Genomic DNA, 27,988 nt, shown 5'->3' with positions numbered 1-27,988 from the left:
ATATAGAAAGCATATCGCGGTTACAGAACACGCAGAGAGCTGAAGGGGTATGGATTAGACGCCTCTACCAGATGGCTCGAGGTGAGAGATAAATCTACGTACGCACGGACATGGCTAAACGGGCTCTTTCCAGGCGTTGAAAGAGGTTGAATGGCGCCGATCGACGCGCCCATACGCACAGGATGATAGTACCGCCGAAGAATCCGGAACAACGCAGGCACGTCGCAACTGGAAGCGGGTTGCAAACATAGCGATGCATGCCGGCGGAGATGACAATGTCTGTCAGGACTCACCCGGCGGTGACGCCAGTCTATCCATTGCCGAGAGCCAGTCAAAGTCAAAACGCCGTGCGTCTCTGGCCGGCAGTGATGTATCCCCGGAGAAGACCGCGAAAATGATGGACCTCCAGTATTTTCTCGAGATGGTTGACCTCAAACATCGGTACGGGAGTCACTTGCGCCAGTATCACAACTACTGGAAGAACACGCCTTCCAGGCAGAATTTCTTCTACTGGCTCGATTATGGCGAAGGTAAGGATGTGGAATTGCCCAGGTGCTCTCGGGAGCAGCTCGACCGTGATCAGGTCCGATATCTCACCCGAGAGGAACGCATGAACTACCTCGTCACCGTCGACGAGTCCGGTCGCTTTCGATGGGCGAAAAACGGCGACCGTGTTTCGACTGACAGCAGCCGTTTTCGAGATAGTATCAAGGGTATCGTGCCCATCGACAACCATACGCCGCAGTTTCAAGGACACACCGAAGACGGGGTCCCGATTGCCGTAAGGCCGAGCTCTTCCTCTTCGTCCTCTTCTGCAGATGAAGAAGATGATAGCGGATCCGACTCTAGCGAAGAGGGGAAGCGCTACTTTAGCCAGGAGTTTGACGACGCCAAAGGGGTGAAGAAACTAGTTTATGTCAGCCCAGCAGTGATCTTCAACCATTTGATGCGCAAGTCGTTGAAGAGAGAGGATATGTGGATTTTTGTATGTCATCTCATCGCTGTACAACGCGCCCTGCTAACTCCGACTATTAGGTTGCTGGTTGGTGCTGTCGTCTCCCAACTGACTAGTCGCTGTCGCCATCTGATGAACCCTAAAAAACGAAAATAGATACTTCCTTTCGGATATACATTGGAATCAAAGCCACGGGTGCATTTCAACACTCTTCCTTTCTCCGGGGCGCCCGTATCGCAGCCGCAGGATTGATCAAGGTCCGAGACGGTCAGTTACGCAGTCTTTCTCCTTTAAGGTACTGTACACCTTTCTTTCTTTCGTCTTCCTTTCTTCCTCGGGAACCACTAATGTCTATTCAGCGGCCATTACCGACCCCCCGCTGCTAGCTTCCGGGCATTTGTCCACGCCCTCCAAGACCAAGGAGTGGACATGTCTCGCGTGTCGATCAGCCGATCGTATGCTGTTCTGGTCGGGATAGAGGGCTACACGAAAACCAAGCGTAAAGTGCGAGCTCTTCACGAAAAGGTTGACAGCTCGAAGCAAAAGTTTCACCAAAGGCGGGAGGAAAATGCCACCAACGATGACAGCGATGAAGGGACCACTCATCACCACTACTGGACAGGCGGGAGCCAAGCAGAGGAAGAAAAGCAATTCCTGGCATCGACCATCGGCAGATCATCAGATCCGCAAGCGGTTATCACTGGAGGTCCCAAAGGTAAAAGGCTCTGGGGCACTCTCAAGAATCTCGCGCGGCGAGGCTCCAAGGACGAGCTTGTCTCCTCTCCAACACCAACAACAGCACCAACAACTGGATCAGTCCGGATGCAAGGTAGAGGGATCCCCGGTACGGCACCAGAGGAAGGAGTACCTCCGCCAGAGGGCAAACGCTGATTCATTTCTCGGCTGCTGATTCGTATCGGCGGTGTACGCAGTATAGTGCGAGGGGGGATGGGGTGACTAGTGTGAGCTATCACTGGTAGTAATAGGTACCTAGGTAGTTACAGAGCAACTTCCCAGGATGTTTAGGTAGTTAGATGCAGCCTGATGTCATCATTATTCCATTGGGCATACAGTATGCACCACCTACAGACGGCGTAACTAATGCCTGTGCGACTTTCATAAAATGGCCCGTTTGACTCGGCGCACGTGTTTGTATTACCTAATCTTTTTTTTTTCGCCACTCACAAACCAAATTTCTGTTTTCCGACTTCCGAATGTCAGACAAAACGTCGGCCAACAAATGACAAGGTACGCCCCCCCCCACCCAGTGAGAGGCTGGAACCAGTCGAAATGAGAGCAAGTGATTACTGACACAAAGTAAAAAGTGAGGGAAAAGAGAGGGAAAAAAATAACTACTCCCAAGGTCCGAGGCATTGGTCCCTGCCTAGAAGCACGGGTGCGGCGTTGAACCATCCTCAAGCCACGTCCCAGGGGGCTGACGGCTTGACGAGGCCAATTCACTCGATGCCGATCTTGAAGCGGTTCGATCGTCCACTGACAGCAGAGGGCGCGACCCCTGATTGAATGAGAACGGGGCAACGGTGCTGGGATGGCCCACAAGCAATACGCACGCCCGGGATGGGCTTGCAGCGTGCAGCCATAGGGAAGAGACCCCAAGAGAGTCGAGAGACACCTCAGACTCTCAGAGCCAACGGCGGTCGGAGAGCTTCGTAATCGCTTCGATGCGGGCCCCCCCTGATTCCCCTTGGCTAGAACCGTTCCGGGCCTGCGGACTACCTCATTGTGCTGGGACTGCGGAGACCCAACCTCGGGGTTGTGGTGGGAAAAGAAGGGAAGCACAAGGTTGAACTAACTACTCCGTAATTGACTAACTAACGTATAGTTATAAGGTACTGCCCACTTTTTCTTCCCCCAGGTTTACGGGCCTTTTCAGTGCTTCAAGTGATGGACAGGAAACTGGCTTCCCTATCCTCTTTGATTTGTTGCAAGAGAAAAAGAAACAGATTTTTGTAACGAATTTTTTTTCCCTTCGACTCCGGATAAACGGACGGACTGCTATTTTTATTTTTATTTTTGCCGCTATTACAAGCCACCACTGAATTTTTCTTTGGCTCCATGTGCTCGGAGAATTTTATACTTGAGATTTCGGGGTAGTTCAGGCAATCCTTGTACGAAAGAGACGAGACACAACAGGATCGTGTTCTGCAATCAATATGTCCCAGCAGGATGACGAACGTGCAGAGAGGGTAGACTCTGGCAGCACGGAGGTGCCCAGCACGGGGAGCCCATCATCACCTGCTGCATCACCGTCGCTGCTCGAAAGACCCCAGAACCATGATCAGGGCCAGGAAAAGGGCAACCCAAGGAGGGAGGAGGAGAAGAACCCCCCTGTGAGAACGGCCCGGGAGCGCTGGAAATATGCCGCCGAGGTCATCAAACAGAACAACATGCGCGCTGCGCACTCCGAGGCGTCAGACGCGGCTCCGAACGAGCTGGCTCCGATTGGAAGCAAGGAAAAGCAGGCTTTGCATCACTCCATGTCTACCCGGGACCGTTGGAGAAATGTCACCGAGCTCCTCAAGGAGAGGACTGCCCGAGCGGCTGAACGTTTGGGCCGGCCGCCCGAGGAAGGCGACGCGCTGGACGCGGCGTTCTCTCCTGAATACCTTGGCGCGACAGATGACCTGTACGCCATGAGACAAGGCAGACTACACAACGACGAGACTCGAAGCCCGCATCATCAGCATACCGCCAGTTCCGAAGCAGCGCTGCTGGTGGAGAGACTGGGGTTGACCCAGAACGCAGAGGTTCGGCAACGCAAAGCCAGTGCGGCATCGCAGCACGCTGGCACCCGGCATGCAGACGACTCTCTTGCGTCTAGCACGGGGCTTGCGGGCCTCTCTTCTAGCACCCCCGGTGGTGGAGGGATTCTCTCGCAGCTTCTCAAACTGCAGGCTGGCCAGCTCAACGACAGCTACGAGAGTCTGACAGCCACAGACTCGGAGAGCGAAACCCCTTCGGTCTCCGGCAAATCAACCCCTCTTGCCCCGTCCCGGGCAACGACGATCACAAACACCACTTCTGAAACGGGGGGCACCTCGACTCCCGGCAGGGAGAAGCTCAGATGGTACAATAAATCGAGACCGCACTCAACCGCCTCGCTGCTTCATGCCTCGATGGACCTGACCCGGGTCGCCATGCCTGTTGCCCAGGACTTTGCGCCGGGAGCCAAGAACTACCGGGCCTCGCTGCCGGCAGACAAGGACGGACAGAAGAAGCGCAAGAAAAAGAAGAAGAGGAACGCCGAGGTCAAGGTGACGGTTCACATCGCGGAGATCCTCAACCGCCAACGCTATATCATGCAGCTGTGCCGAGCTCTGATGCGGTATGGGGCCCCGACCCATCGGCTGGAGGAATACATGCAGATGACCGCCCGCGTGCTCGAGGTGGATGGCCAGTTTCTCTACCTCCCAGGATGCATGATCATGTCGTTTGACGATGCGTACACTCGTACCGCGGAGGTGAAGCTGGTGCGCGTCATCCAGGGCATTGACTTGGGCCGCCTCGCCGAAACGCACAACATCTACAAGAACGTCGTCCACGATTTGATCAGCGTCAACCAGGCCATCGACGAGCTGAACGAGCTGATGGGCCGCGCCCCGCGTCGCAACAAGTGGATCCTTGTCGGCCTGTACGGCCTGGCGAGCGCGGCGGTCGGCCCCTTTGCCTTTGAAGCCCGTCCCATCGACATGCCCATCATCTGCTTCCTGGGCTGTCTCGTCGGCTTCATGCAGCACGTCATCGCCCCGCACTCGGTGCTGTACTCGAACGTCTTCGAGGTCAGCGTCGCCATCATCACCTCGTTCCTCTCGCGCGCCTTCGGCAGCATCAAGTCCAAGGACACCCCGTTCGCCCAGGATGGCGAATACATCTTCTGCTACGCGGCGCTGACCCAGTCCTCCATCGCCCTGATCCTGCCGGGCTTCTCCGTCTTGTCCAGCAGTCTCGAGCTACAATCCCACCAGATGATCGCCGGCTCCATCCGCCTCGTCTACACAATCATCTACTCGCTCTTCCTCGGCTACGGTGTCACCGTGGGCACCACAATCTACGGCTTGATGGATTCCGACGCCACCACACAGACCAGCTGTAAAGCCCTGACCGTCTGGGGCGACGGCTATCAGTATGTCCGGCGTTTCCCCTTCGTCGCCGTCTACTGCCTGCTCGCCGCCCTCATCAACCAGGGCAAATGGAAGTCCACCCCCGTGATGGTCGTCATCGGTGTCTGCGGCTACGTCGCAAACTACTTCAGCTCCCTCAGGCTCGGCTCCACCAACGGTGTCGCCAACACCGTCGGTGCCTTCACTATCGGCTTTCTAGGAAACCTCTACAGCCGCATCTGGCACGGCCACGCCGCCACCGCCATCCTGCCGGGTATCTTCGTCCTCGTCCCTTCGGGTCTTGCCTCCAGCGGCTCCATCATCTCCGGCATGGAGTACGCCAACGAGGTCAAGAACGGCTCCGCTTCTAGCAGCTCCAGCTCAGGAAATTCCCTCACCTCCCTTGGCTTCAGCATGATCCAGATCGCCATCGGTATCACCGTCGGCCTGTTCATCTCCGCTCTCATCGTCTATCCCTACGGCAAGCGCAGGAGTGGCCTCTTCAGTTTCTAAGCCAGCGCAAACACATTCGCCATCTCTCTTTTCTGGAACATTTTTCACTCTTATTAACTGCTTCAACCTCCAATCAGCGACTGATATCCTTTGTATTTTAGCTAGTCCAAGCCTTCCTGAAGTACCTGGCCATTCTTAGCCCTCGCATTCTGCATTCGCACACACACACACACACCAGCAATTTGTCCAATTCCTTCAAAGTATATATGTCATTTTCGGTAGGCGAATTCAAATTGAACCAGACGATGTTTTACAGCCCCTGCGAATCCCAAGCCAACTTCATGGTTTCCTTATCATTCTTAAGAATGCTATCACAAGGATATCGAATAAAATGAATCGGTCACCATCAATCAGTTCTTGTCCGATTGATCGGCAATCATCATGTGGGCAGTATTTTCCTCCTCTTCTCGCGCTTTCTGCATGGTTCTGGAGTATTTCCCTCCGCCAATAAACCACCATAGTAGTTGAATGACGAGGACGCCGCCAACACAAACGCATGTGTAATTCATGTTTACGGCTGATCATCGACGTCAGCTCCAATGCGACAATACTAGTCCAGCTATGACAGGCGTTGCAAACGTACCGGTGGCAGGCATGTAGTATGGAAACGAGAAGAAGATAATAGCGAACGCGAGCCACGTTACGGTGACAATATTGATGCCCATCCCAACAACCGTGCCCATGCAAAAGTGTCCTCGGTGCATCGTTCTCCGGCCAAGAATAACATTCGTCAAGAGGGGGGCAAGATATGCAATGTTGTTTATTGTCCTTGATCAATCAGCCTGTTGGATCTATACTGTCCGAGAGTAAGCCTTACACTGCTGAACTCATCATCGCATTGAATGCGGTACTGGACCCGAGGTAGAGACAACCAAGCAGAGCAACAGTCAGAGTCACACAAAGTTGGGCATTGAAAGGACAGCCGAACCGTGTGTTGACTCTCGCCAAACTATAGGCACAGATGTCAGTCCAATGAAGGGCTTTTCTTGCTATGGCAAAACCAGCGCATGGTACCTAGCCGACTTACAGCGCCGACAATGGAAGACCTTTATCTCTGGCGAAAGCCCAGACGATTCGTCCAGTACCTATCATTTAATCTGGTCAGAGGTTCATCGAAACTCCATATACCCTTGGAGTAATAGGTAGGGCTCTTACTGAGTTGCGAGCCAATCATGCATGGTCCAATGGCAACCCAGAGTATAAAAGTCAATGCAAAAGCGCCACCCCGGTTCTGGGTTGCCTGCAAGAAGAGCTCTGATAACGGAAGACCAGTAGATGTCTTTGTCAAGCCAGCATAATCTTGAACTGAATACATAAGGCTCAATAAATACGACAAACCGGTGATGAAAGCAATGGCGAGGCTGCAGGCTATGCAGAACTGTAGTTCAGCGTCCTTTTTCTCTCAGGAAATGAAGAGGGCCTGAGAGCATACCCAGAGCTAGTGGTGCATTACGTTCAGGCTTAAGGGAGATTAACAAGCTGTGCAAGGTGTGAACCATCCGGATGGGACTGGAGACTTACATTTGGCATCTCTTCGGTGATATGCTGCGCTTGTCAATTCCTTCAGTTGCTAAAAAACCAGGGAACATACCGTGATTCCATCCAAGCCTCCCAATGAATATAAGGGGTTCACTAGTCCAGTAATGAAACAGATGGTGTTGCTCTTCCACCCTGTCTTGTTGATCCAAGTTCGGAAGACGAATTCGTTGCTGTTATGTATAGGAGCTGTGGCAACAACGGTGACCATGACAGCTAACCAGGCTAGTTGAAGATAAAACACTAGAAATCATCAGAACAAACTATTCTACATGTTTTCTCCGGAGTCAAGTATTCTCACAAGAGAACTTATTGATAAGAGGAACGAATCGATTCCCCAGCATTACAATCCCACCTGTGACCAAGTTGAGAAGCTGATAGGCTATGAAAGTCATCCATGGTTTCATCGCCCAGCCGTCGTCCTTGTAAAGTGCGATCAATGCCATAAAGTTGGTGGCGTATATCAGGTTTGTGGAGGCAGTGGTGAAAATCCCTACTCTGAATCAGCTTGAATAGGGTAAATCAAACTGATAAAAAGGCTTCGGCTAACATCCAAATACCGTACTCCATCCCGTAGCAAAGCTCAAGAAACTGCTGTACTGCTTTGGCGCAATTGCAGCGATCCAGTGATACATCCCACCTTCAACAGGGTATGCGGAGACAAACTCTGCAAGTGACGCGGCAAGGAATGATTGAAGAATAAAAACTAAAATAAACCCGTAGATCACTAGGGTCTGTCAAACAAGTTGTTTTCGGAGGGAATTAGAGTGCAATATTAGACATACATGCTCCGGGGCCACCAGCATTAATGGCAGTACTAAGCCCGAGTCCAAGACCTAAGACAGCCTGATCAGCGATGGACCTCTCTGATACTAATAGGGTAACCCACCAGTCCAAGAGATTGTGCAGTTGGCAGCGAGACCAATCAAGCTCCACACGGAGAAATGCCGCTTCAATTCTTGCCTGTGACCTGTGAGGCAATACCGAGACCCGTCAGAAGACTTCTAAGTAGGTGGTGAAAGGGTAAACTAAGCTCACCCATCTGAGCCAGACGCAGCTCGTCGGTATCCACTACCTCAAAGGCGTTCAACGCATTTGTTTCGACAGAGACACCGGCTGGTGCTGGATCCTTCGTTGTATCCATATTGTTGATGAGATTGATAGTAGCTTGTTAAGAAACTGTTGACACCATGATCAGTCAGATCTAGAGAGACACGACCGAGTGGAGAGGGCTGACTGACAGAGTATTACCCTGGCTGGATCTTTTAGACAGAAGGTTCGATGAAGTCTGATGGAGGTTGTTCTCTCGCTCCTTCCATTCTAAGTAGCACCTGCCACCTGACCTGCGTAACAACAAACTACCCGATCAAGGAGACACGTGCCCAGAACGATTCACATGTCGAGCACAGGAGAATATCTCCCTTCCTTCCTTTCTCCTGTACGGCATGAGACAACCCGTCCTGTTCCTTTTCTTCTCAGCTACCTACCTAGTAGGTACCTTTACTGAACCGCTTCTTGGCTATTGCAGCTGTGGCTAACTTTAAGCCAGCTAGACCATGCGAGACGAATTCCCGATGGGTGGTACAGGACGCCGACTCAAATCAAACAACAGCTTCTTTTTCTTCGAGGATCTATCACGTCAAATGAAATGACTTGGCGAGGATTCATAGTACCAGGTAGCTTGCTACAACTACTGCTACCACAAAGTACATGAAGCAGCCAATGAAACTCTGACGGTGTAGCTTGAATAACTGGACCCTAGGACAACTCTAAGACAGAGCTGCAACGTTGCCGCTATCCATCTCCAAGTCTAAGGCAGCAGAAAGCGACAAACTACAAAACGACAAAACTCTATCGGTTGACGTCAAATAGAGCTTTCGCTCTGTGATTGGTCAAAATTCATCGAGACGCCACAGATCGGCTTCCCCCCAGTTGGGCGTGGCGTGGACATGACGTTAACGTCAGCCAGGCCGGGAAGCGTCAAACAATGAGATTATCAAGGTACGAGGGGACCTGTCATCGTGTACACTTCCTGTCAGAGAACCGATCGATCTCTGGAGCACACTTCTCCACCATCACAACGTCATCGGAAGTGCACCCACCCTCGAGAAATGATCTCAACGCTTATCGCGTGGCTCTGTCAACCGCCGGGTCACAAACCGGTTTGGCCTCGATCTCTTTTGTCGTACAAGTTTATTTCTGCTTTATATGGAGCGTCTCATAACTAATAGACACCCACGTCCACGATCTAGGCTCCTTGATATTATGCTAGCCCCGGACGGTAATCTATCGGGGACACCTAGCGGCAGCAAGTTCCACTCCCCTAATTAATATAATAGCGGCAAGTTTCGTCGTTTTATAGTTATGCTCCAACATGCTGCATTGACGCAATGATGATAAAAGAGAAGGCTGGGCTCGTATCTATACCAAACCCAATCAAGAGACATCACAACAACGGTAATCCCTGCCATATGCACCATGTGGTCTGGAGACAGCTGTGATTCGACTATATTCCTGGATCGATGAAGCTATCCATGGAACCGACGTAGTTCCACTCCCCAAGCTCGACGCGCGACACCAGCCCTAGAACCTTCGTCCGTAGCGATCAACAAACAGGATGGGGGCCTCGCCAATGACAGCAATGACGGGGGAATTCGGCCAGACACCACTCCATAGTCCATACTGTAGCTGGTGGTTATACGACTGCTATGACGTAGGAGGGTCTGTCCTTGGAGAAGCTACTTAGTATGTCATGGATCGAGAAGACTTAAATAACCCGTTTGGGACTCAGTCTGTTCAAGATGATTCCTCAATATAAAAGATTCTATACGCATTTATCTCCCCAAGTTCAGTTTTCTAGGAAATTCTATTCAAGTACCTAATTGAAAAAAAGAAAACATCTTCAGAACCAGGCTTTACTCTTGTATACTACTACTTACGATTGCACGAAGTCACGACGACAACCTGATACTCAAAAACTCCCTACCTTGCTTTTCATCACTACCATTTCACATAAAAAATGGCATCGGAACTCTCTCAAAGAAGCCCAGCTACCCCCTCCAAGCACCGCAAGGGATCCGGCTCCAGCGCAGCCTCCCATAAGCCTCAGCTCTCCTCCCCCGTCTCGAAGAAATCTCACAACTCCCCACAAACCGTCGTCCACAACGATGACCAGATCCCCTCCACGCCCTCGCCCAAGTCCAAGAAACGCACCTCCGCCCGGTCCGAACAGCGTATGCCTTCCTCCCCCTCGAGCCATGCTAAAGGCACCGGCTCTGGTACCGCCACACCCCTCGGAAAGGCCTCCGGTCTTGCTCAGAAGGCAGCCAGCCAGGTCACAGATGCCGTACCTTTCGACCTGTCCGCACTCAAGGGTCTCGAGGTCGGCGAAAATGGTAATATCCTAGGCAAGGATGGGAACCCCCTCGGCCGTGTGGTCGAGGGTGAGGCCGAAGATCTTATCGGTCAGACCGTCGGTGACGACGGGGAGATTCTCGACGAGGACGGCGATCTCATCGGCCGGGTCGAGGTGATCCCCGAGGCGGTCGAGAAGGCTGGCAAAGATGTTTCCGATCAGGTGGATGAAGCGAAGGACTCCGTCACGGACCTGGCGGATCTGGAGGGGCTGCCCGTCTCCGAGGGTGGTGTCATCCGGAACCAGGCAGGCCAGATCGTTGGCCGGATTGTTGAAGGCGATCCGCAAGACCTGATCGGGTTCACCCTCAATGATGAAGGGGAGATTCTCGATGAGGAGGGAGATCCCATCGGTCGGGCGGAAATGGTGCCCCTGGAGGATAGAGATGACGAGGAACAGGAAGAGGAAGAGGAAGAAGGCCATGCCGATGATGCAGAAACAGATGGAGATGCCCTCGGCGGCCTGAAGAACTCTGTTGGAAATGCAGTCAATGGCGTTACAGATGCCGCCGGCAATGCAGTCAACGGAGTCCAGGATACTGCTGAAGATGTGGTTGATGACGTACAGGACACTACTGGAGACGCGGTCGATGATGTCCAAGATACGACTGGAGATGCAGTGAACAACATCCAGGATACTGCTGAAGATGCGGTTGATGACGCTCAAGACACTACCGGAGATGCAGTTGATGGTGTCAAAGATACTGCTGAAGATGCAGTTGATGACGCTCAAGACACTACCGGAGACGCAGTTGATGGTGTCAAAGATTCTGCTGGAGACGCGGTCGATGATGTTGAAGACACTACTGGAGACGCGGTCGACGGTGTCGAGGATACGGCTGGAGATGTGGCTGAAGGTGCTCAAGATGCCGTCAACAAACTTGAGCCCGACTTCTCGATCCTCGACGGAAAGAAGATCAACAAGAAAGGCAAGATCCTGGATGAGGAAGGTGAAGTAATCGGACAGATTGCCGAAGGTGCCGACTTGAAGTCTTTGGTTGGCAAAAAGCCCAACGCCGAGGGCAAAGTTCTCGACAAGAAAGGCAACGAATTGGGAATGGTCGAAATCGTTCCTGGCGAAGCTGCCGATGAAGCCATGAAAAGCCTTCATGAGGACCTCGATGTCGACGATGTTGAGGGAGCTACCGATGTCGCCGAAGATGCCAAAGACGCCGCTGCCGCCGAGCCGGGTGACAAGCTCGAGGAATCTAAGGAGCTTGTTGACGAGCAGGATGTCGACGCGGAGGATGTCGAACCAGGTGACAAGCTCGAGGAGGCCAAAGATCTTGTCGACGAACAGGATGTTAATGCGGAGGGTGTTGAGCCTGCCGACAAGGTCGATGAAGCAAAAGATACAGTGGATGATGCTGTTGATGAGGCTGGGGACCAAGTCGATGAAGCAAAGGACACAGTGGATGATGCTGTGGACGAGGCTGAAGATCAAGTCGACGAGACCAAAGACAACACTGAAGACTACGTCGATGCCGCTGAACATGCCCTGCCTGAACCCTTGACCGTGAAAGAGGTCAATGACGAAGGCGAAGTCATCGACGAAGACAACAATGTGATCGGCAAGGTTGACAGCGGTGATGCAGAGGATTTTGTCGGCAAGGAAATTAACGAACGCGGTCTCGTCTTGGATGATGATGGCAACATCATTGGCAAGGTCGAACTATCTGAAGAGCTTGGAAAGGCTGATGACGCCATTGACGACGTTGCCGATACCGCGGTTGATGATGCCGCTGATGCTGCCGCTACTGCTGATGTCGACGATGTGGCTGACGATGCCGCTGATGCTGCCAATGACGCTGGCGAAGCAGCAGAGGATGCTGCCGAAGAAGTAGGCGACAAGTTGCCTCCCCTCTCTATCTTGGAAGGGTTGAAGTGCAACAAGGCCGGCAAGATTGTTGATGCCTCCGGAAAACCTGTCGGAGAACTCATCGAAGGCGACGCGAAGAAGATCACCAAGGCCGGAGCTAAACTTGACGACAAGGGTCAGTTCTGGGATAGCCGCGGTAATGTTATTGGAAAAGCCCAGACTATTCCCGTGGAGGATGATGAGGAGGAAGCTCCTTTCGCTGGCCTCGATGGCCTTATCGTCGTGAAGGACGGTTGGGTCGAAGACGAGAATGAGAATCGCGTCGGACAGATTGTCGAAGGAGACGCCAAAAAGCTTGTTGGTCGCGCTGTGGACGAAGATGGCGACATTTTGGACAAGCGTGGTAATGTTGTTGGCCGTGCTGAACGGTGGGAAGCTGTTGAAGAGGAGCCTGAGCCCGAGGCCGAGCCCGAGAAGATCGACCTCTCAAGCCTGAGCGGACTGAGCCCCAACAAGCTTGGCTTTGTGATTGGATCAAGCGGCGTTCCAATTGCTCGCGTCGTCGAGGGTAATGTGAAGGAACTCGCCGGCAAGAAAATTGACTCCGACGGCCAGCTTTGGAATGATGCCGGCAAGGTCATCGGACGTGTTGAGTTGATCCCCGAGGACGAACGCGAGACCAAGCCAGAAGGTCCTTTCGCCGGTATGGACGGACTTATTGTCAACAAGGATGGATTTGTTGAGGATGAAGACGGCAATGTCGTTGGCCAGGTCACCGAGGGCGACGCCCGGAAACTCCGCGGCCGCATGGTCGATGAAGACGGCGACATTATTGACAAATACGGCAACGTCAAGGGCCACGCAGAGCCGTATGAACCACCTGAAGAGGAGGAAGAGCAGCCGGAAGACCTCTCTGCGCTTGAAGGCAAGATCGTCAACAAGGCCGGCAACGTCGTCGATGCTCATGGCGCTGTCTTTGGTCGTATTGCTTCCGGTGACCCCAAAAAGCTTGCGGGTAGAAAGGTCGACGGCCAGGGCCAGATCTGGGGTGACAACGGTAAAGTCATTGGAAGAGCTGAGCTCACCCCAGGGGCCGAGCAGGACAAGCCTGAGGGGGCTTTCTATGGGTTTGACAATGCCGTGGTTGCCAAGGACGGCACAGTCACTGACGCTACTGGGCGAATCATTGGCCGTGTGATTGAAGGAGATGCCAAGCGCCTCCTAGGCCGCAAGGTGGATGAGGATGGCGATATCTTGGACAAGAACGGCAACACGATCGGTAAAGCGGAGCGTTGGGAGCCCGAGGAGAAGAAGCGCAGCATCAATCCCATGTCTGGCCGCAAAGTCAACCGGGAGGGCGAAGTGCGCGACGCAGATGGCGAGCTCATTGGCAAGCTGACCTCGGGTGACTTGAAGACTCTCATCGGAAAGGAAATCGACGACAACGGGTACGTGGTCGACAATGACGGCAACAAGATCGGCGAGTGCACGCTTCTTGAGAATATCCCAGAACCCGAACCCGAGCCCGAAGAGCCTGAAGAGGAAGAGACTGGTCCATCGGCCGAAGAGCTGGAAGCACAGAAGAAGGTCGAGCAGGACCGGGATCTGGCGAAGAAGATGTGCGGCATCATCAGTCAAACTCTGGAGAGCATCCGCCCCGTGTGCAACATGATCAACGAGAAGCTCGAAAAGGCAGAGCGCACCCCGAAAGACGAATTGGACGAGGAAAAACTGGTCAAGGACGTCAAGCCTCTGATTGAGGAAGGCGGCCGCATGCTTCAGGAGTGCAATGGTGCTATCCGCGCTCTCGACCCTACCGGTCAGATCGCCGCCACGGCCAAGGCTCGTGCTGCTTCACACGATGCGTCGCCCGAAGAGTACCGTCTGGCAGACATGATCAAGGAGTTGACGGAGACTGTCGTCAAGACCATTGACAATGGCCGCAAACGTATCGCCGACATGCCCCACGCGAAGAAGAAGCTCAACCCACTCTGGTCCTTGCTCAGCGAGCCTCTCTTCCAGATCATCGCTGCCGTTGGCCTCCTTTTGACCGGTGTCCTGGGCCTGGTCAGTCGTCTGCTTGACGGCCTCGGTCTCGGTGGTCTCGTCCGGGGTCTTCTTGGTGGCCTGGGTCTAGACAAGCTGCTCGGTGGATTAGGCCTCTCATCCATCACAGACGCTCTGGGCTTGACTGGGAAGAAAAAGTGAGCGATGATCGCTAGAATGGTTTCTAATTGGTTCTCGGTAACAATGGTCTTTTGTTTTTATCTTCTCAAGTTGATATGCGAGTCCTTTGTAATAGTTCGGGCGATTTCATGAATGAGTGTATTTTTATCGAATTTCTTTGCTTCTTGGAGGACTTTCAACTCTGGTTTTTATATTAGCGATGGCTTTTGTGAACACTGTACTTATTAGCACTGTTGCCAGATGTCTTGCAATAATCAAAATTGATATTCATTCCATGTGAACCAATGCAATCTATAACTATGCGTACAAATGTATCTTTCCAAACGCCTCTCTCATCCCTCGGAATCTTGGATCAGATTCATGTCTATTAGAGGCGCCGGAAAAGTCAGTAGGCTATTATTTACCATTAAAAATATATAAACCAAAATCCATGATATAGAATCATCAAATTGGCGCTGGCAAAAGCCGCACTCGTTCCCGGAAGAGTATGGAGTCTCATCCATGCCGAACCAAAAATAAAAAAAAGGATTTGTCATGGTGTGTATAGAGCGGAAATTTCGTGGCTCGTGATATGCATGGCGATGGGTCGTTTTATATAGACCGAGTTTGGGTCGATAGAGGCTTGCCTCAAGGCTGAATGGAATCTCGATGATTTAGTGGCCTTTGAGCATACCCTGGCCAAATTCACGGAAAGCCCGCTCACGGGCTGTTGCCTTGTCCTCACGAATGGTCAGACAGTTGATTCCCAAGAAGGTCGTGAAGCGATTGATAATCAGGAAGGCCCAATGCATGTAGGCGATGAGGGCGAAAGCCAGATAGCCTTCCAGGTACCACAGTTCGACGGAAGCGCTGACCTTCGGTAGACCAAGTAGCGGCAAATTTCCAAGAATAGCCCCACCGATAATAGGGGTCAACAAGGTGGTCCACAAAGGGAAAGGCTGTCTCGTCAGATGGGCGAGAATAATTTTAGTGGTCATGCGTCCAAAGACGAAAGACATGGTCCAGCAGTACATGATTAAATGATTCTCCTGGAGCAAGGTTGAGTTATCGGAGAAGAGCCAGGCGAGGTTGCACCCAGTGAAGACGATCATTGGCATCCATTCCTTGAAGACAGGAGCAACAGGGAGATTGTCTCTCCGTCGAGCAGCGATCACGTTCACGACACACGCGGGCAGGTGAGCCGTGAAGAAAGAGAAGGTGAGAAGAGGAATCCAGAGATCTCTGAAGCTGGATGTTCCAAAGATCTGGGGATAGTTCAAGAAATCGGTAATAGGTTGACTCCAAATCTGAGGGCCATAGTAGCCGGAGGCAATCATGATCGCAATGGCGATTAGAAGGCCTTCTGTAGGTCCGTTGAAGTAGCCAAGATATAAAGTATGGGTGTGGTAGGTCTCCCAGGTGGAGAAATACATCGGCAAGCAGGGCAGCAAAGCCGTGAACGCGCCAATCTTCGTTGCCCCAAGGCCCATGGCTGCTGTTTCTAGCAAGCTCGCAAGGGTGCAGTTCAACGAATCAATTCCATGGCTAGGTTCTGTCAGTGGATTGCTTCTTGTATGTGGCTGGTGGATACAGACTCGAAGAGTTCACCCAATGGACTGGAAGTGCCTGTTCGTCTGGCCTGTTTCCCATCGACATTATCCAATGTAGAGTACCTATTAGATCATTAGCCAATCCTGTGCGAACCTTTCTAGGATTGTAGGTGTAGGTATATCTTCCACTTACATCCAGACGCCCAGTGCGAAACTATAATAAAGCCAAGCGGGGCCCTGAGCCAGACAGTCAGCCACCATCCATAACAGATGTCTTCACAAATAACTGCTGGGTCTTCTTACCGGTCCCAGAAGATCAGGCATATATAGCTCTACCAATATGACATTTCCAACGATGAAAAAGAAACCCAAAAGAGTGACCATGTTGGGCGCCAGCCACAGTGGCAGAACCTCAACAAATGCATTCCACTGATTGTATCATTGGGTCAGCCCTTGAATCCTCGAGCGTCTGGAAAGGGCAACTTTTTACATAGTGCTTTAAGATGTATCTGGAGATGAACGACTTGTCGACGCTGGAATACTTGTAGGATTTGAGAGGCAGGAGCACGTCATCCGAGAGAGAATTCTGAGTCGCTATAGAAACAATAAGACACATCAGTCATTAAACTACCACGCATCACAGAGAAGTGGCTGCAAACCTTGGACTCTCCTGAAAATAAAGCTCATCGCGTAGAAACAAGCGCCAACGCGCGGAACGTGTCTTTCACGGTCGAAAAGCCTCAGGAGCAGGTGGAAAAAGGGCAAGGAAACACAAGTCTATCTGCAAATCAACCAGAAATGATCTCCTTGGCGCGTCACAGCCTCCTTGACAAGTTGAAACGTTGTCATCGAGATCTGATTCGGGCCGGGAGGGAAAGGGGAAGGAGGAGATCGACACGGAATCACGTGCTTCCCGGCAACTCCGCACTGGAACTGCGCAGCTTCGGATGCAAGGCGAACGCGCCAAAGCCGTAGACATTGGACAATACCTAGTAGAGGCCAGTGAATGGCATTAAGCAGCGCCCGCTAGCTAGGTTGGTGGAGCTTCTTCTATTCAGTGTGCGGAGGCTTCTATTGTCGTTTATTGTGTGGCAGGGCCATCTATTGTACCCTGCGTTGCTCTGATTCAAGCTCAGTTCTCAAGTCGCGTTTCCCCCCCCCGCCGCCGAGTACGTTCTCTCTCTCATCCTCCCTGCCGCTGTTATATCGCTTCACATACTGAACTCGCCGTCTGAAGATATTATGGGTGCTCGCTGAGCTTGGATATGACGGTGGATGATTTGCGCAGCGCTCACCGCGCAGTCGACGACTAAGAAATCGCGATGCCAGGCGTCGTGGAAACGCCCGCCGGGCCGGCCTGGTCAGGGCTGGGATTCACGGTCGCGCACCAGAAGGTTGAGCTGGAGATTGACTTTATGAGCAAGAGTTTGAGAGGGAAGACGGAAATCACGATTCATCCGCACTACAGGGAGCTCAAGGTGATTCGTCTGAACTTTCGCCAGGGCGAGTTGAAGCGGTTGAATGTCAACGGAAAAGCTCCCTCGATCAAATATGCCGACCCTTACGAATCGTTACATCTATACGGACCTCACTACCATTCGCGACTGTCTACGAAGATTGATGGCCTGATGAAAAACCAGCCGGAAGGCGACCTGCTGATCACGCTGCCAAAGAGCGTTCGGATTGAAGAACTTGATCCGTTTTCACTCGAGGCGCAGGATCAAATGGCGCTCCGTGCTACTGATATTCCCGAAGAGTCTGACGGACCGTTAAGCTCCAGAGCTCCCGAAACCTCTCTCCCTCGATTCTCGGCGTTGACCGTTTATGCGGAATTTACGATCGATAATATTCGAGATGGACTACAATTTGTCGGGGTGGATGGTGGCGACAGACGTTATCCACATGCATATACAACGAACAGACTGGGCTATGGTTTTGGCTGTCCTCTCTTCCCTTGTGTCGATGATTCATTGTCCCGCTGTACCTGGGAACTGTCGATCAAATGCCCGTGTACGCTTGGTGACATGTTTGATCGGAAAGCGCGAGATCAGCCGAATAGTACTGCATCGGGTCGCTCCAAAACATCTTCTGGCAGAAGCCGTTACGTTTCGTCTGATGACGAGACGCTCGACCTGACTGTTGTGTGCTCTGGAGACATGACAGATGAGATTGTTGACCCGAGAGACCCCAGCAAAAAGACAGTCTCCTTTGCCTGCGCCTACCCTCTTTCTGCCCAACAATTAGGATTTGCTGTTGGCCCCTTTGAATATGTCAACCTGACCGATTTCCGTGAAAGCGATCAAGACGAGCAACTTGGTCGAAACGCTATTCCCGTACATGGCTTTTGTCTTCCCGGACGTGCAGGCGAGACCAGGAACACGTGCTTTCCCATGGCCAAGGCCATCGATTTTTTCTCACTGAGCTATGGTTCTTATCCGTTTTCTAGCTATAAGATCTGCTTTGTTGATGACCTTCTGGAGAGTACTTTACCCACGGCTTGCCTGTCAATCTGCAGTAACCACTTGCTCTTCCCAGAGGAAATAATCGACCCAATGTACGAGTCGACGCGGAAACTCACTTCTGCCTTGGCATCACAATGGGTCGGCGTCAACATCGTTCCTAAGGAGCCCGCAGACACTTGGGTGACAGTTGGGGTGGCGTGGTATATTACAGACACTTTCATGCGCAAGTTGTGCGGGAATAACGAGCACCGTTTTCGCATGAAGCAAATGTCAGATCGAGTGTGCGACCTCGACTATGAGCGCCCTTCAATTTATGATATGGGAAACATCCTGAAGCTTGACCCTTCCGAAATGGAATTTGTCGCTCTCAAAGCCCCCTTGGTTCTATTCATCCTTGATCGACGACTTACAAAAGCCAGTGGAAAGGCGACGATGTCCCGGATTATCTCGCGCCTCTTCCTGAATGCCAGGATGGGCGAACTGCCCAACGGAGCGGTTACAAGTTCGTTTTTTCAGAAGACATGCGAACGATTAGGTCATGCTAAACTGGACACCTTCTTTCAACAATGGGTCTATGGAGCCGGATGCCCGCGATTCCAAGCCACACAAAGGTTCAATAAAAAGAAATTGGTGGTGGAGATGATGATCAGACAAGTGCAATCTGAACAGCCCACCACCCGTGACCTTGAACGAGACTCTTTTATGCGCGACGTCAAAGAAGAAATCCATGGGGTATACGCCGGGGTTGTGCAACCCGTTTTTACGGGCTCAATGACCATTCGAATCCACGAAGCTGACGGTACTCCCTATGAACACATTGTAGAGATCAAGGAGGGTGTGACCAAATTTGACATTCCTTACAACACAAAGTACAAGCGACTAAAGAGGAATAAGAGGCAGAAAGAGCGCGCTGCTGTGGCCACCGGCGCCGATGGAAACCCAGAGAATCAGGAAGACACACTGCTCTACTGTCTTGGTGACGTGTTGCAAACCGAAGATGAGATCCAGGATTGGAAGCTTGCCGATTGGAGCAAAGAGGATGAAGAACGGATGGGACAAGAATCATACGAATGGATCCGCATGGATGCCGATTTTGAATGGATATGCAAACTGTCTCTTGTCATGCCGGGGTATATGTACCTCTCCCAGCTACAACAAGATCGAGATGTTGTAGCACAGCTGGAGGTAAGCGAACGAATTTTGCCTGTCCAATCCCACAGTTGGTGTTCAGACTTTTGACGAATCTGGTTTCTATAGTCCTTGCAGTACATGGCAGCACAACGAGAACATCCGTTGATATCCACAATTTTTGTGAGGACATTAATGGATCGGAGGTATTTCCATGGAATCCGAACCACGGCCGCGCGAGCGTTGATCAAACATGCGAAGGAGGAGATCAACTGGTTGGGACTGCACCATCTCGAAAGGGCCTTCCAGGAACTTTTCTGCATCCCGGGGTCACCCATGACTCGGTCTAATGATTTTACTGATCGTGCGGCGTATATGCTCCAGCTTGTCATCCCCGAAGTTATTTCCAAGGTACGAGATAATAGCGGGAAGACCCCTATGAGGGTGAAGCGTTTTCTTTATGACAAGCTCAAATTCAACGACAATTCGAATAACGAGGTAAGAGACATTACATATTTAGATTGGCGATATTCTTCTTACCAAATCATACGCAGTACTCGGACAATTTTTACGTGGCTACGCTGATGGAGTCACTATGCGATGCGCTACTCGGGAGAACCGAAAGTCGCACCGATGACATTTCCGACTTCAGTATGGAGGCCGTTCTCGAATTTCAGGCGGAGGAGCAACTAGAGAAAGATGCAATCGCCGAAATCGATCGGTACCGACGGATGGATGAGTGGTCGAGCTCGTTCCAAAATCTCTATACGCGTGCTGCCTTGCGCTGCCAGCGACGGCTGATGGACGCGAAGATGATGGAGAATGATATCATGCAATTCTTGCCTTATACAAGGATGGGAACCTACGATCTCCTTCGTTTAGACGCTTTCGAATGTCTCATCGAATTCGACATCTTCAAGGTCCCAGAAGTCTTGCGGTGGTTCATCTTTACTATGTCTACAGACCCGTCGACGTGGCTCAGACGACAACTGCACATCTTGTTCGGCAGAGCTCTGGCTCCTGTTGCGTTCGGCGAGGGAACTACTGATCAAACAACCGCCCAGCAAGGTGGCTTGATCATTGAGCAAGAGTCCAGCACAGAAGTCCGTCAAGCCGACCTCGCTCGAAGACAGACCGTCACTGGAGCTCTCGATGCCCTTAAAAAAGAGCTTGCCGGCAATGTCACCCTCAAGGAATCGCTTTGGGCTGCATGCAACTCACCATCAGTCGGTCTATTAGAGCTATCAGAACTCACCGACCTTTGCAAAGTCTTGTATGCCGCTATCGTGTCGGTCCAGGTCGCTCTGAAATACCCACGTTACTGGAAAGTCCGTCATACGGGCAAGGTACAGTTGAACAACTATCTCCTCTCTACTTCCTTTCTGACGTTCCACAGGGCAAATTGCATTTCTACAGATCGGACCGCATCCGAACGACTCTGACACCTGGGAAAGATTCCACAGTCGCCAGCACGAAGCGGAAACGGGACGAGCAGGGAATGCCGCCTCCAGCGCCGAGAATCACTTTCAAGCAGTCCAAACTCGGGCCGAGCACACCTTCCACACCTATCCATGCACCGCCGCAACACCACATCACCAAACTCCATATTCCAAACTTCCCAAGCCCATCTCAACCAACTCCACGGGCATCGAATACACCATCGACTCCTGCTACTCCGGGTGGAGGCCTTAAATTAAAACTGAAATTCGGACAGAAACCAACCTGACCACGATGTCTTTCGGTCTTGAACTCTATCAACACTTGAACCAGAAACAATAAACATTTCTTATCTTCTCGCATATACGGATGGGAAAGCAAGCAGGATTTTAGGCGCGTTGGTCGGTCTTCTGGAGATATCAGACTTAGTAATTCTTTCCATTTCTTTTTACCTCTCTGGTGCTGTTTGGGGTTTTATTCAAGGACCGGCAGATACTCTGGCTTGCAGCGCTGGTATCTTTTGAACTCCCCTCGTCATTCTCGGTCCTAGCTGAGCGCCAAGCTAAAGAACTTATCTGACAAGATATGACATAAAATGAACTCTTAAATTCATTGTGCCTGCTTCCTTGAACTGTAGACGAACAAGTACAGGGTTCTGAAAGAGAAAAGGAAAAAGAATAAGAAGAAACTTCGATCGTCCCGGTATGAGCAACCGACCCATGAACTCCCAATTGCATTAAAGGTATGAATGAAAAAGATCCCACTTAGGTGTGATGAGCGTCATGATTTTATGAATGTCCATTCGTACAAAAGTCAGATGTACTCTTTTTTTTTATTTATCGCTTATTCGCTCCAAAGCCTGTAGATCCAAAGAAAAACAAATTAGCCATGCAGCTCAAAAAAAGGAGATTGGGAAAGAGTATTGCAGAATACAGACCTCGAGCATCACGATCGAGTTGCCTCGAATCACCTAACCCAGTCGATCAGTAAACCACAGATTCACGAGTATTCTTCTTTCTTCATCTTCGATGCAAGCCTTACCACCATGCCGATTGCGACTTTCTCCCCGCCCTGCTTCTCTTCAAAGGCCTCATCCAGCACAACGTTCATGAAGACCTATATGAAGAACCCCGAGCATTAGCCGACAGACGTGAAGTAACGGGGAAAGATAGCGACAAAAGCGATGTAATCGGGAAGGCAGGAACCGCTGGCGAGGAACAATCCTCTCCGTGAAACATACATCGTAGCCTCGCAGGATGCCGATGACTTTGCGGTTGCCGTTCAGTTGGCAGAATACCCGCTTTTCCATATACTATAGAACGCAAGAAGTGTTAGCAGGGAATCCTAGACAAAGGCAAGTGCGCAAGAGCAGTACCTTCTTCAATTCAGGCTGTGCTTGAGGCATCTTGGCTGGTTTCTGCGGTGATGTCTCCTTGTCGTTGTTGATGAGATCCGCCCAATCTTCGGCGGGAGAAGCTGGGCTCGCCCGGAGAAAGGATGTTCCCGCGACAGCTCCTCCGTCATGCCGCCGCCGATAACTGCCCAGGCGTTTCCTCTGTTTATGACCTTTTGTTTTTGAGTGATTGGAAGATAAAAAGTATTTTGCTTATCACAATGAGCGCGGCGTTTGCAAATAGAAGAAAACCCCGCAAGATCCTCCAGGATGACGAGGATGGGAATGATGGCGAACAAGGTACGTCAAATTTCCCCGCCGCGAGACTTGGAAGGAAAGACGGCTGATGGATGGGTCTAGATAATGGGCCTGTGGTGAAGAGACCAGCAAGCTCGAAACCGAAACCGAAATCGAAGTTACGGCTTTCTTTCGGTCCAGGTGCAACGTCGATGGCCGACGATGAGGACCAGGACGGCGGAGTTATCACGCCGAAACGACATGGGTTGGGACGCAAGGTCCTGGAGAAGAGCGCGCTACATCGCTCGATAACACCGTCAGGGTCCTCTGAAAGGCTTCCGTTGCGGGTGGGACACGATCAAGATCGACCGAGCTACAGTGACGAGTATCTGAAGGAGCTCCGGAATTCGACACCTTCGACGCCCAAGACGGGGACCGACGACGAGAAAGAGAAGACAGTCGATGTCGCTGCGAAGTTTGGGGAGATAATGCACATGTCCGCGCCGTCGGCGATTCCCAGCGAAGCGGAGATCAGAGAGAAGAAAGCCAGACGGGCGCGGCTTGCGAAGGAGCAGGACTATATCTCGCTAGATGACACCGCAGAGGACAGCGGGCAATGGGTTCTCAAGGATGAGGAGCAAGAAGTCGAAACTAGACTCGTTAGAGATGATGAGGATTTCGCAGAGGGTTTCGACGAGTACGTGGAGGACGGGAAGATCTCTCTAGGTCGGAAAGCCGAGCGCGAACAGCAACAACGCCAGCGCGAAACTATGCGGGAGTTGATAGACGACGCCGAGGCCTTGTCCGATGAAGACGACTCTGATCTGGAAGAAAAGGCGGCATATGAAGCTGCGCAGACTCGTGCGGCGATGGGTAACGGGAGTTCGGATCTCCCAGGCCGACCAAAGACGCCTCCCAAAATGACCGCGCTTCCACGTCTCACGACAAGCCTCGATCGTCTTCGTCTCACGCTGGCGGTAATGGAGAAGTCTAAAGCGCAGATGATCACCCGCATGGATGACCTAAGGAAGGAGAAGGCCGAGATTGCCGTTCGCGAGGTGGAAATCCAGGCCTTGATCAAGGAGGCTGGCGAGAACTACGAGAGGTTGCGCACTGAGGCCGGCCTCACGCCGGGGTCTGAGGTCGATGGGACAGGCGCCGGTGCGCTTCAAAAATCACGCGGGCTCGAGAGCTTTGGAGCTTCCATGGGGACGCCCACCCCTGGATCTGAGGAGGAAACATGAACACACCAAATTTGAGGTTGCCATCTTCTCAGAACCATCCATTTCCTCAACATGACAAATCGGTTTTCATACTGTGGTCCAGATAGTCGCTGTGTGTACGAGTCTACGTTGGTCGTTAGGCATTCATTCCCGTTGAGCGTGGCATAGGGCAAGCTAACTATGTGATTAGGAGGCAGGGAGGTCCTGCATACACACGACCATACCAGCTCTCTACAGCCAAATGCCCCGTTCGCTGGACATAACACCAGGGCAGACGGCCAAGAGCTGCAAGTAGGATCTATGTGGAAGCAGTCGACCCTTTCTACCTCAACAGGTCTAGCTCTTCCCATACAGATCCACAGACATGAATAGACTATCCGAAGCTCTCCTGAGCCTCAGTCTCCTGACAGAACATCAATGCAAACCATCCTTTACGCTGTCTCTCTGTATCTGCACTAAAATTCCCGTTGACTCGAATACTCGATTAAAATGCTTTCTGCAAGTGCCTAGCTCATCTCCCATCTATGATCAACATCAATAGACTGCAAACAGGTCTTCAAGGATCGTCTATCGCGAGTCAAATTGCCGGACCACAACTGTCTGAAAACAAAAGTACATACTATACCTGATCTATTTTAAACAAGGCTATATGCATGGAGTACATTGCTGGACATTGCTGTGAGCAGCGCACAGATCCAGAACGGTCTGCCGGTACATCCATCCTCACAACCTGCGATCTCTGCAGGCTGCATTACAATCCAGATGCTTATTTAGGTTTCTTACAGCCACTGCCAGCTGGTTGACTGTCCGAGCAAACCGGCAGGGCGGGTACGGGCGAAGACATGCATATACTATGAGTTTATGCCAGAATTTATTCCAATTTATTAATATTTCTACTACAAAATCGTGATCTAGTGGTTACTACACCAAGTACCCGAGTAATATCCCGTCTCATACTAGAATATAAACACCAATCTACTCTTTTATACCAGAACAAAAGGGGGACAGCGGAATGTTCTCTATACCTGAGGATATGCAGACAATGCGGGGAAGCGCATCTGGTCCAGTTGGCTCGGGGATGCAGGAAACCACCACCACCACCTTAAATCCCCCCCTCCAGCGGTGAGAGACCAGCAGCTATCCTCAGCATCCTCCTGGTAACTCACCGCCATGGCAGCCTGGACAGAATGAAAGATGGGGTAACACCGGGTGAGTGCTAGCTAGCTTCGAAGGTAAATCATGGCTCTGTTACTGATAGCAACAGCACACCCTACAGGCCCACCATCTGCAACCCATCTTCTTTGTTCTCGGAAGCGGTTGGATGAGTCGACCCAGTCTGCATCGGCCGATGAAAGAGCCATGCCAGGAATGACGGGAACGCATCGGCTGATCGACATCGGATGTCTCTCCGTCCATCCCGTTGACAACTGCCGAATTCTCCGATTCAAACGGGCCTGCGGCCTGGGTTTGCAGCGGTGTGGCCTCTACACGCAGACGCCTGGCGATGGGGAACGGTGAGTCCCGTCCGCGGGCATGTACCTACCCGGGGCAAGAACTCTCGACGCAGGGTGTTGGATGCCATCCGTGATCTGCGTGCCTGCATCAACGGGGGATTTCTCTTCTAAGCCTTTTCACCTTCCGCCAAGTCCCATTGTCGAGTTGGAACCGTTCACGCCAAGATGTTCTGGAGGGAGCGAGACAGACGGGGGAAGCCCGTTGCTCGTCTGTTTGAAAAGGGGAAAAAAGGTTTTTTTTTTTTTTTATGTATGCTGTCAAGTGGAGAGCCGCAGGAGGCAGGAAGCTTTCGTTCACAGACAGACAGGAACATACCAGCCCATACAACCGATCATCTTCGCGATTCCCCCCTTTTGATGAGACATCCAGGTTAATACTCTTGTAGTCTTTTCATTCCTTCAAGGAGGCCCTCGTGCTCTCTACAGGGATGGGGGAGAAGGCATGCTGTTCCCTGTTGGTGGCAGACTCGAGTCCGGATGTGTGTGTGTGTGTGTGTGTGGAGGAGCGATTAGGAGTCGGCGATGATCCATGAATGCTGGTATTAAAAGGGCAAAGATGCTCTCCATGGCATCTGAGACCAGATTTGAATCAAGTGCACACTCAAAAGTGCTTTGTATATCCTCTTCTCCTTGCCATTGTTGGTTGATCTTCGAGATCTTTCAGAAGCATGTCTACGATTTGACATGCTCGTAAACATTAGAGGTGAGTATGCTCTGGCTGTCTAATATCGGATACTGCTTTTCTGATACAATTGCCGAAGCCAGATTTGTATACCCTGTTCAAGTGCAACTACTATCACCAGTGAAGCCCAACTGAAGGTGAAACCCTCCCAGACGGATTCAACCCTCTGATGCTGACCTTTGACCCTGCAGGCTGCCAGACAGACCCCTCCCAGCAACGTGCATAGATCTACGTCGAACCTTCTTTTGGGCACTGTGTTGGTGACCATCCATTCAGACTGACATCTTGAAGCGGTGAACACTATCATCGATTGATCTGGACTAGATCCAGGACTTAAAGATGATGCTTCATGACCTAAACCGTCCTGACGATCCCAAGATGTGGACAACCTCGATCCCGGACGCATACACGCTCTTCATCCATCCCCACGGCTTATCTGATATCCGTCTGGAAACTCTGGGATTTGACGACAGATCGTGGACACCGCAGTGTCGAACCAGGCCGGAAAGACTAGCCATGATGTCAAATTACAACGGCAACAACCAGAAACAGGGTATGATGAACGACGCATATGTCCCTGAAGAAGCCGAATTCTGTTACCCCTGGTCAGAATCGTCGCATGGGGCATCACCATTCCAATCCAAACCACAAGGATCATGTCAATATGCTGCCTGCAACGGCCTGGTGGACTTTTCTCGAAGACCGCAATCATGCTACAGCTTGGGCTCATTGGACCAACCCGTGGACGAGAACCAGGGACTGTTCATGTTCGACGGAGAGCCTACCTTTGTCGAATCCTGCTTTGTACCAGATCAGTCCTTTCACAGCGCCATCTATCCGAGCCAGGAGTCCCCCACCGTGAGCTCGATCATGACCTCCGAGGATGACCACCCGTTTTGTATGCCCCATATCGTCCTCCCCCCGTCCTGGACCACCGCATCCTCCATTCCATATTCCTCCAAGATGCAGGCAAGTTCGTCAGACGGGACAGTAGCAGATGCACCCAACCACGTGAACTACTGCTTTACGCCACAGATTTCTCCATCTGTCGATGCCAACGGGCTGTTCATCGTTGAGCCGTTCGATGCTTCTTCCATCCTACCCATTAAAAATCACATCGACCGCGACCACCACATCACCAGCCAGGTTCACCACTGGCTCGGCTTCCAGAACCAACGTCCGCTGGCAGAGCAGCAGAAAACGACAACGACCGCCATAGCACCGCAGCCGCAGACCACCGAGACAGAGAGCGATCACAAACCAGACACCAGCGGCGCCGACTCGGAGCGGGAAGAACACGAGCAGGACCCTTCCTCGCCCTGCACGGACACCCGCAACGCCTTCCTGATCGACTGCAAGCGCCGCGGGATGTCGTACAAGGACATCAAGCGGCTGGGCGGGTTCCGCGAGGCCGAGTCCACGCTGCGCGGACGGTTCCGAACTCTCACCAAAGCCAAGGACCAGCGTGTACGAAAGCCCAAGTGGCAGGAGAGAGATGTCTGTTTTTCTTCTTTCTTCTCCCTTTCTTATTCCTTTTGTCTCTGTGTGTTAATTTACTCAGGTCCACCTGCTTTGCCAAGCAGTGGATTCGTGCGATCCAGGCTGCTACCGACGGTGTATGTTGCGAGACCGGGCAAACCTGCCGAAGATCTCATGGAAGAGCGTTGCGCAGTACATCTGGGCGAACGGGGGGTCGTACCATTTCGGCAATGCAACGTGTAAGAAGAAGTGGTACGAAATTCACGGGGTGAGGATGTGATACATAGTACTGGTAATTATATTTTGATTAGTTCTGTTACAGAATTGGGATGAAAATAACTTTCGATAATGTAAATTTA

The 27,988-nt window shown here is 51.7% G+C and overlaps 9 protein-coding genes across 9 annotated transcripts; 6 read left to right on the top strand and 3 right to left on the bottom strand.

Annotated features, from left to right (window-relative positions):
- Positions 1-1,182: 1,182 nt before the first annotated feature.
- Positions 1,183-1,962, top strand: ASPZODRAFT_2041224 (hypothetical protein). The gene is made up of 2 exons (XM_022727593.1): positions 1,183-1,222; positions 1,315-1,962. Exon 2 carries the CDS (start codon positions 1,385-1,387, stop codon positions 1,844-1,846), a length of 462 nt encoding a protein of 153 aa, XP_022580584.1. The 5' UTR covers positions 1,183-1,222; positions 1,315-1,384; the 3' UTR covers positions 1,847-1,962.
- Positions 1,963-3,363: 1,401 nt separating this feature from the next.
- ASPZODRAFT_67367 (hypothetical protein) lies at positions 3,364-5,589 on the top strand (the record flags this gene model as incomplete). Its single annotated transcript, XM_022729451.1, has 1 exon — positions 3,364-5,589. One exon carries the CDS (start codon positions 3,364-3,366, stop codon positions 5,587-5,589), a length of 2,226 nt encoding a protein of 741 aa, XP_022580583.1.
- A 70-nt stretch (positions 5,590-5,659) lies between these two features.
- On the bottom strand, positions 5,660-8,449 carry ASPZODRAFT_97590 (hypothetical protein). Its single transcript, XM_022730555.1, has 14 exons — positions 8,367-8,449; positions 8,164-8,304; positions 8,015-8,095; positions 7,911-7,961; positions 7,676-7,852; positions 7,427-7,618; positions 7,181-7,368; positions 7,111-7,134; positions 7,022-7,049; positions 6,745-6,957; positions 6,617-6,674; positions 6,407-6,538; positions 6,173-6,357; positions 5,660-6,106 (listed from the first exon to the last, which is right to left on the bottom strand). Exons 2-14 carry the CDS (start codon positions 8,267-8,269, stop codon positions 5,940-5,942), a joined length of 1,602 nt encoding a protein of 533 aa, XP_022580582.1. The 5' UTR covers positions 8,270-8,304; positions 8,367-8,449; the 3' UTR covers positions 5,660-5,939.
- A 1,695-nt stretch (positions 8,450-10,144) lies between these two features.
- On the top strand, positions 10,145-14,566 carry ASPZODRAFT_67349 (hypothetical protein; the record flags this gene model as incomplete). The annotated part of the gene is made up of 3 exons (XM_022729448.1): positions 10,145-10,892; positions 11,220-11,608; positions 11,876-14,566. The coding sequence occupies 3 exons, from the start codon at positions 10,145-10,147 to the stop codon at positions 14,564-14,566; spliced, it is 3,828 nt and encodes a 1,275-aa protein (XP_022580581.1).
- A 632-nt stretch (positions 14,567-15,198) lies between these two features.
- ASPZODRAFT_16666 (hypothetical protein) lies at positions 15,199-16,761 on the bottom strand (the record flags this gene model as incomplete). The annotated part of the gene is made up of 6 exons (XM_022726770.1): positions 15,199-16,069; positions 16,120-16,197; positions 16,268-16,311; positions 16,378-16,503; positions 16,565-16,668; positions 16,734-16,761. The coding sequence occupies 6 exons, from the start codon at positions 16,759-16,761 to the stop codon at positions 15,199-15,201; spliced, it is 1,251 nt and encodes a 416-aa protein (XP_022580580.1).
- A 635-nt stretch (positions 16,762-17,396) lies between these two features.
- Positions 17,397-21,390, top strand: ASPZODRAFT_67245 (hypothetical protein; the record flags this gene model as incomplete). Its single annotated transcript, XM_022729441.1, has 4 exons — positions 17,397-19,721; positions 19,794-20,162; positions 20,219-21,010; positions 21,061-21,390. The coding sequence occupies 4 exons, from the start codon at positions 17,397-17,399 to the stop codon at positions 21,388-21,390; spliced, it is 3,816 nt and encodes a 1,271-aa protein (XP_022580579.1).
- Positions 21,391-21,897: 507 nt separating this feature from the next.
- ASPZODRAFT_97578 (hypothetical protein) lies at positions 21,898-22,506 on the bottom strand (the record flags this gene model as incomplete). Its single annotated transcript, XM_022730554.1, has 5 exons — positions 21,898-21,960; positions 22,039-22,071; positions 22,143-22,217; positions 22,342-22,413; positions 22,477-22,506. 5 exons carry the CDS (start codon positions 22,504-22,506, stop codon positions 21,934-21,936), a joined length of 237 nt encoding a protein of 78 aa, XP_022580578.1. The 3' UTR covers positions 21,898-21,933.
- A 209-nt stretch (positions 22,507-22,715) lies between these two features.
- Positions 22,716-23,975, top strand: ASPZODRAFT_152296 (hypothetical protein; the record flags this gene model as incomplete). Its single annotated transcript, XM_022725840.1, has 2 exons — positions 22,716-22,794; positions 22,855-23,975. The coding sequence occupies 2 exons, from the start codon at positions 22,716-22,718 to the stop codon at positions 23,973-23,975; spliced, it is 1,200 nt and encodes a 399-aa protein (XP_022580577.1).
- Positions 23,976-26,528: 2,553 nt separating this feature from the next.
- Positions 26,529-27,909, top strand: ASPZODRAFT_16661 (hypothetical protein; the record flags this gene model as incomplete). Its single annotated transcript, XM_022726769.1, has 2 exons — positions 26,529-27,647; positions 27,712-27,909. The coding sequence occupies 2 exons, from the start codon at positions 26,529-26,531 to the stop codon at positions 27,907-27,909; spliced, it is 1,317 nt and encodes a 438-aa protein (XP_022580576.1).
- Between the last annotated feature and the right edge of the window lie 79 nt (positions 27,910-27,988).

This window comes from Penicilliopsis zonata (assembly GCF_001890105.1).
Source record: "Penicilliopsis zonata CBS 506.65 unplaced genomic scaffold ASPZOscaffold_8, whole genome shotgun sequence".
NCBI lineage: Eukaryota > Fungi > Ascomycota > Eurotiomycetes > Eurotiales > Aspergillaceae > Penicilliopsis > Penicilliopsis zonata.
The sequence above is the reverse complement of the archived record's forward strand: the minus strand, read 5'-3'. Positions and strand labels throughout refer to the sequence as shown.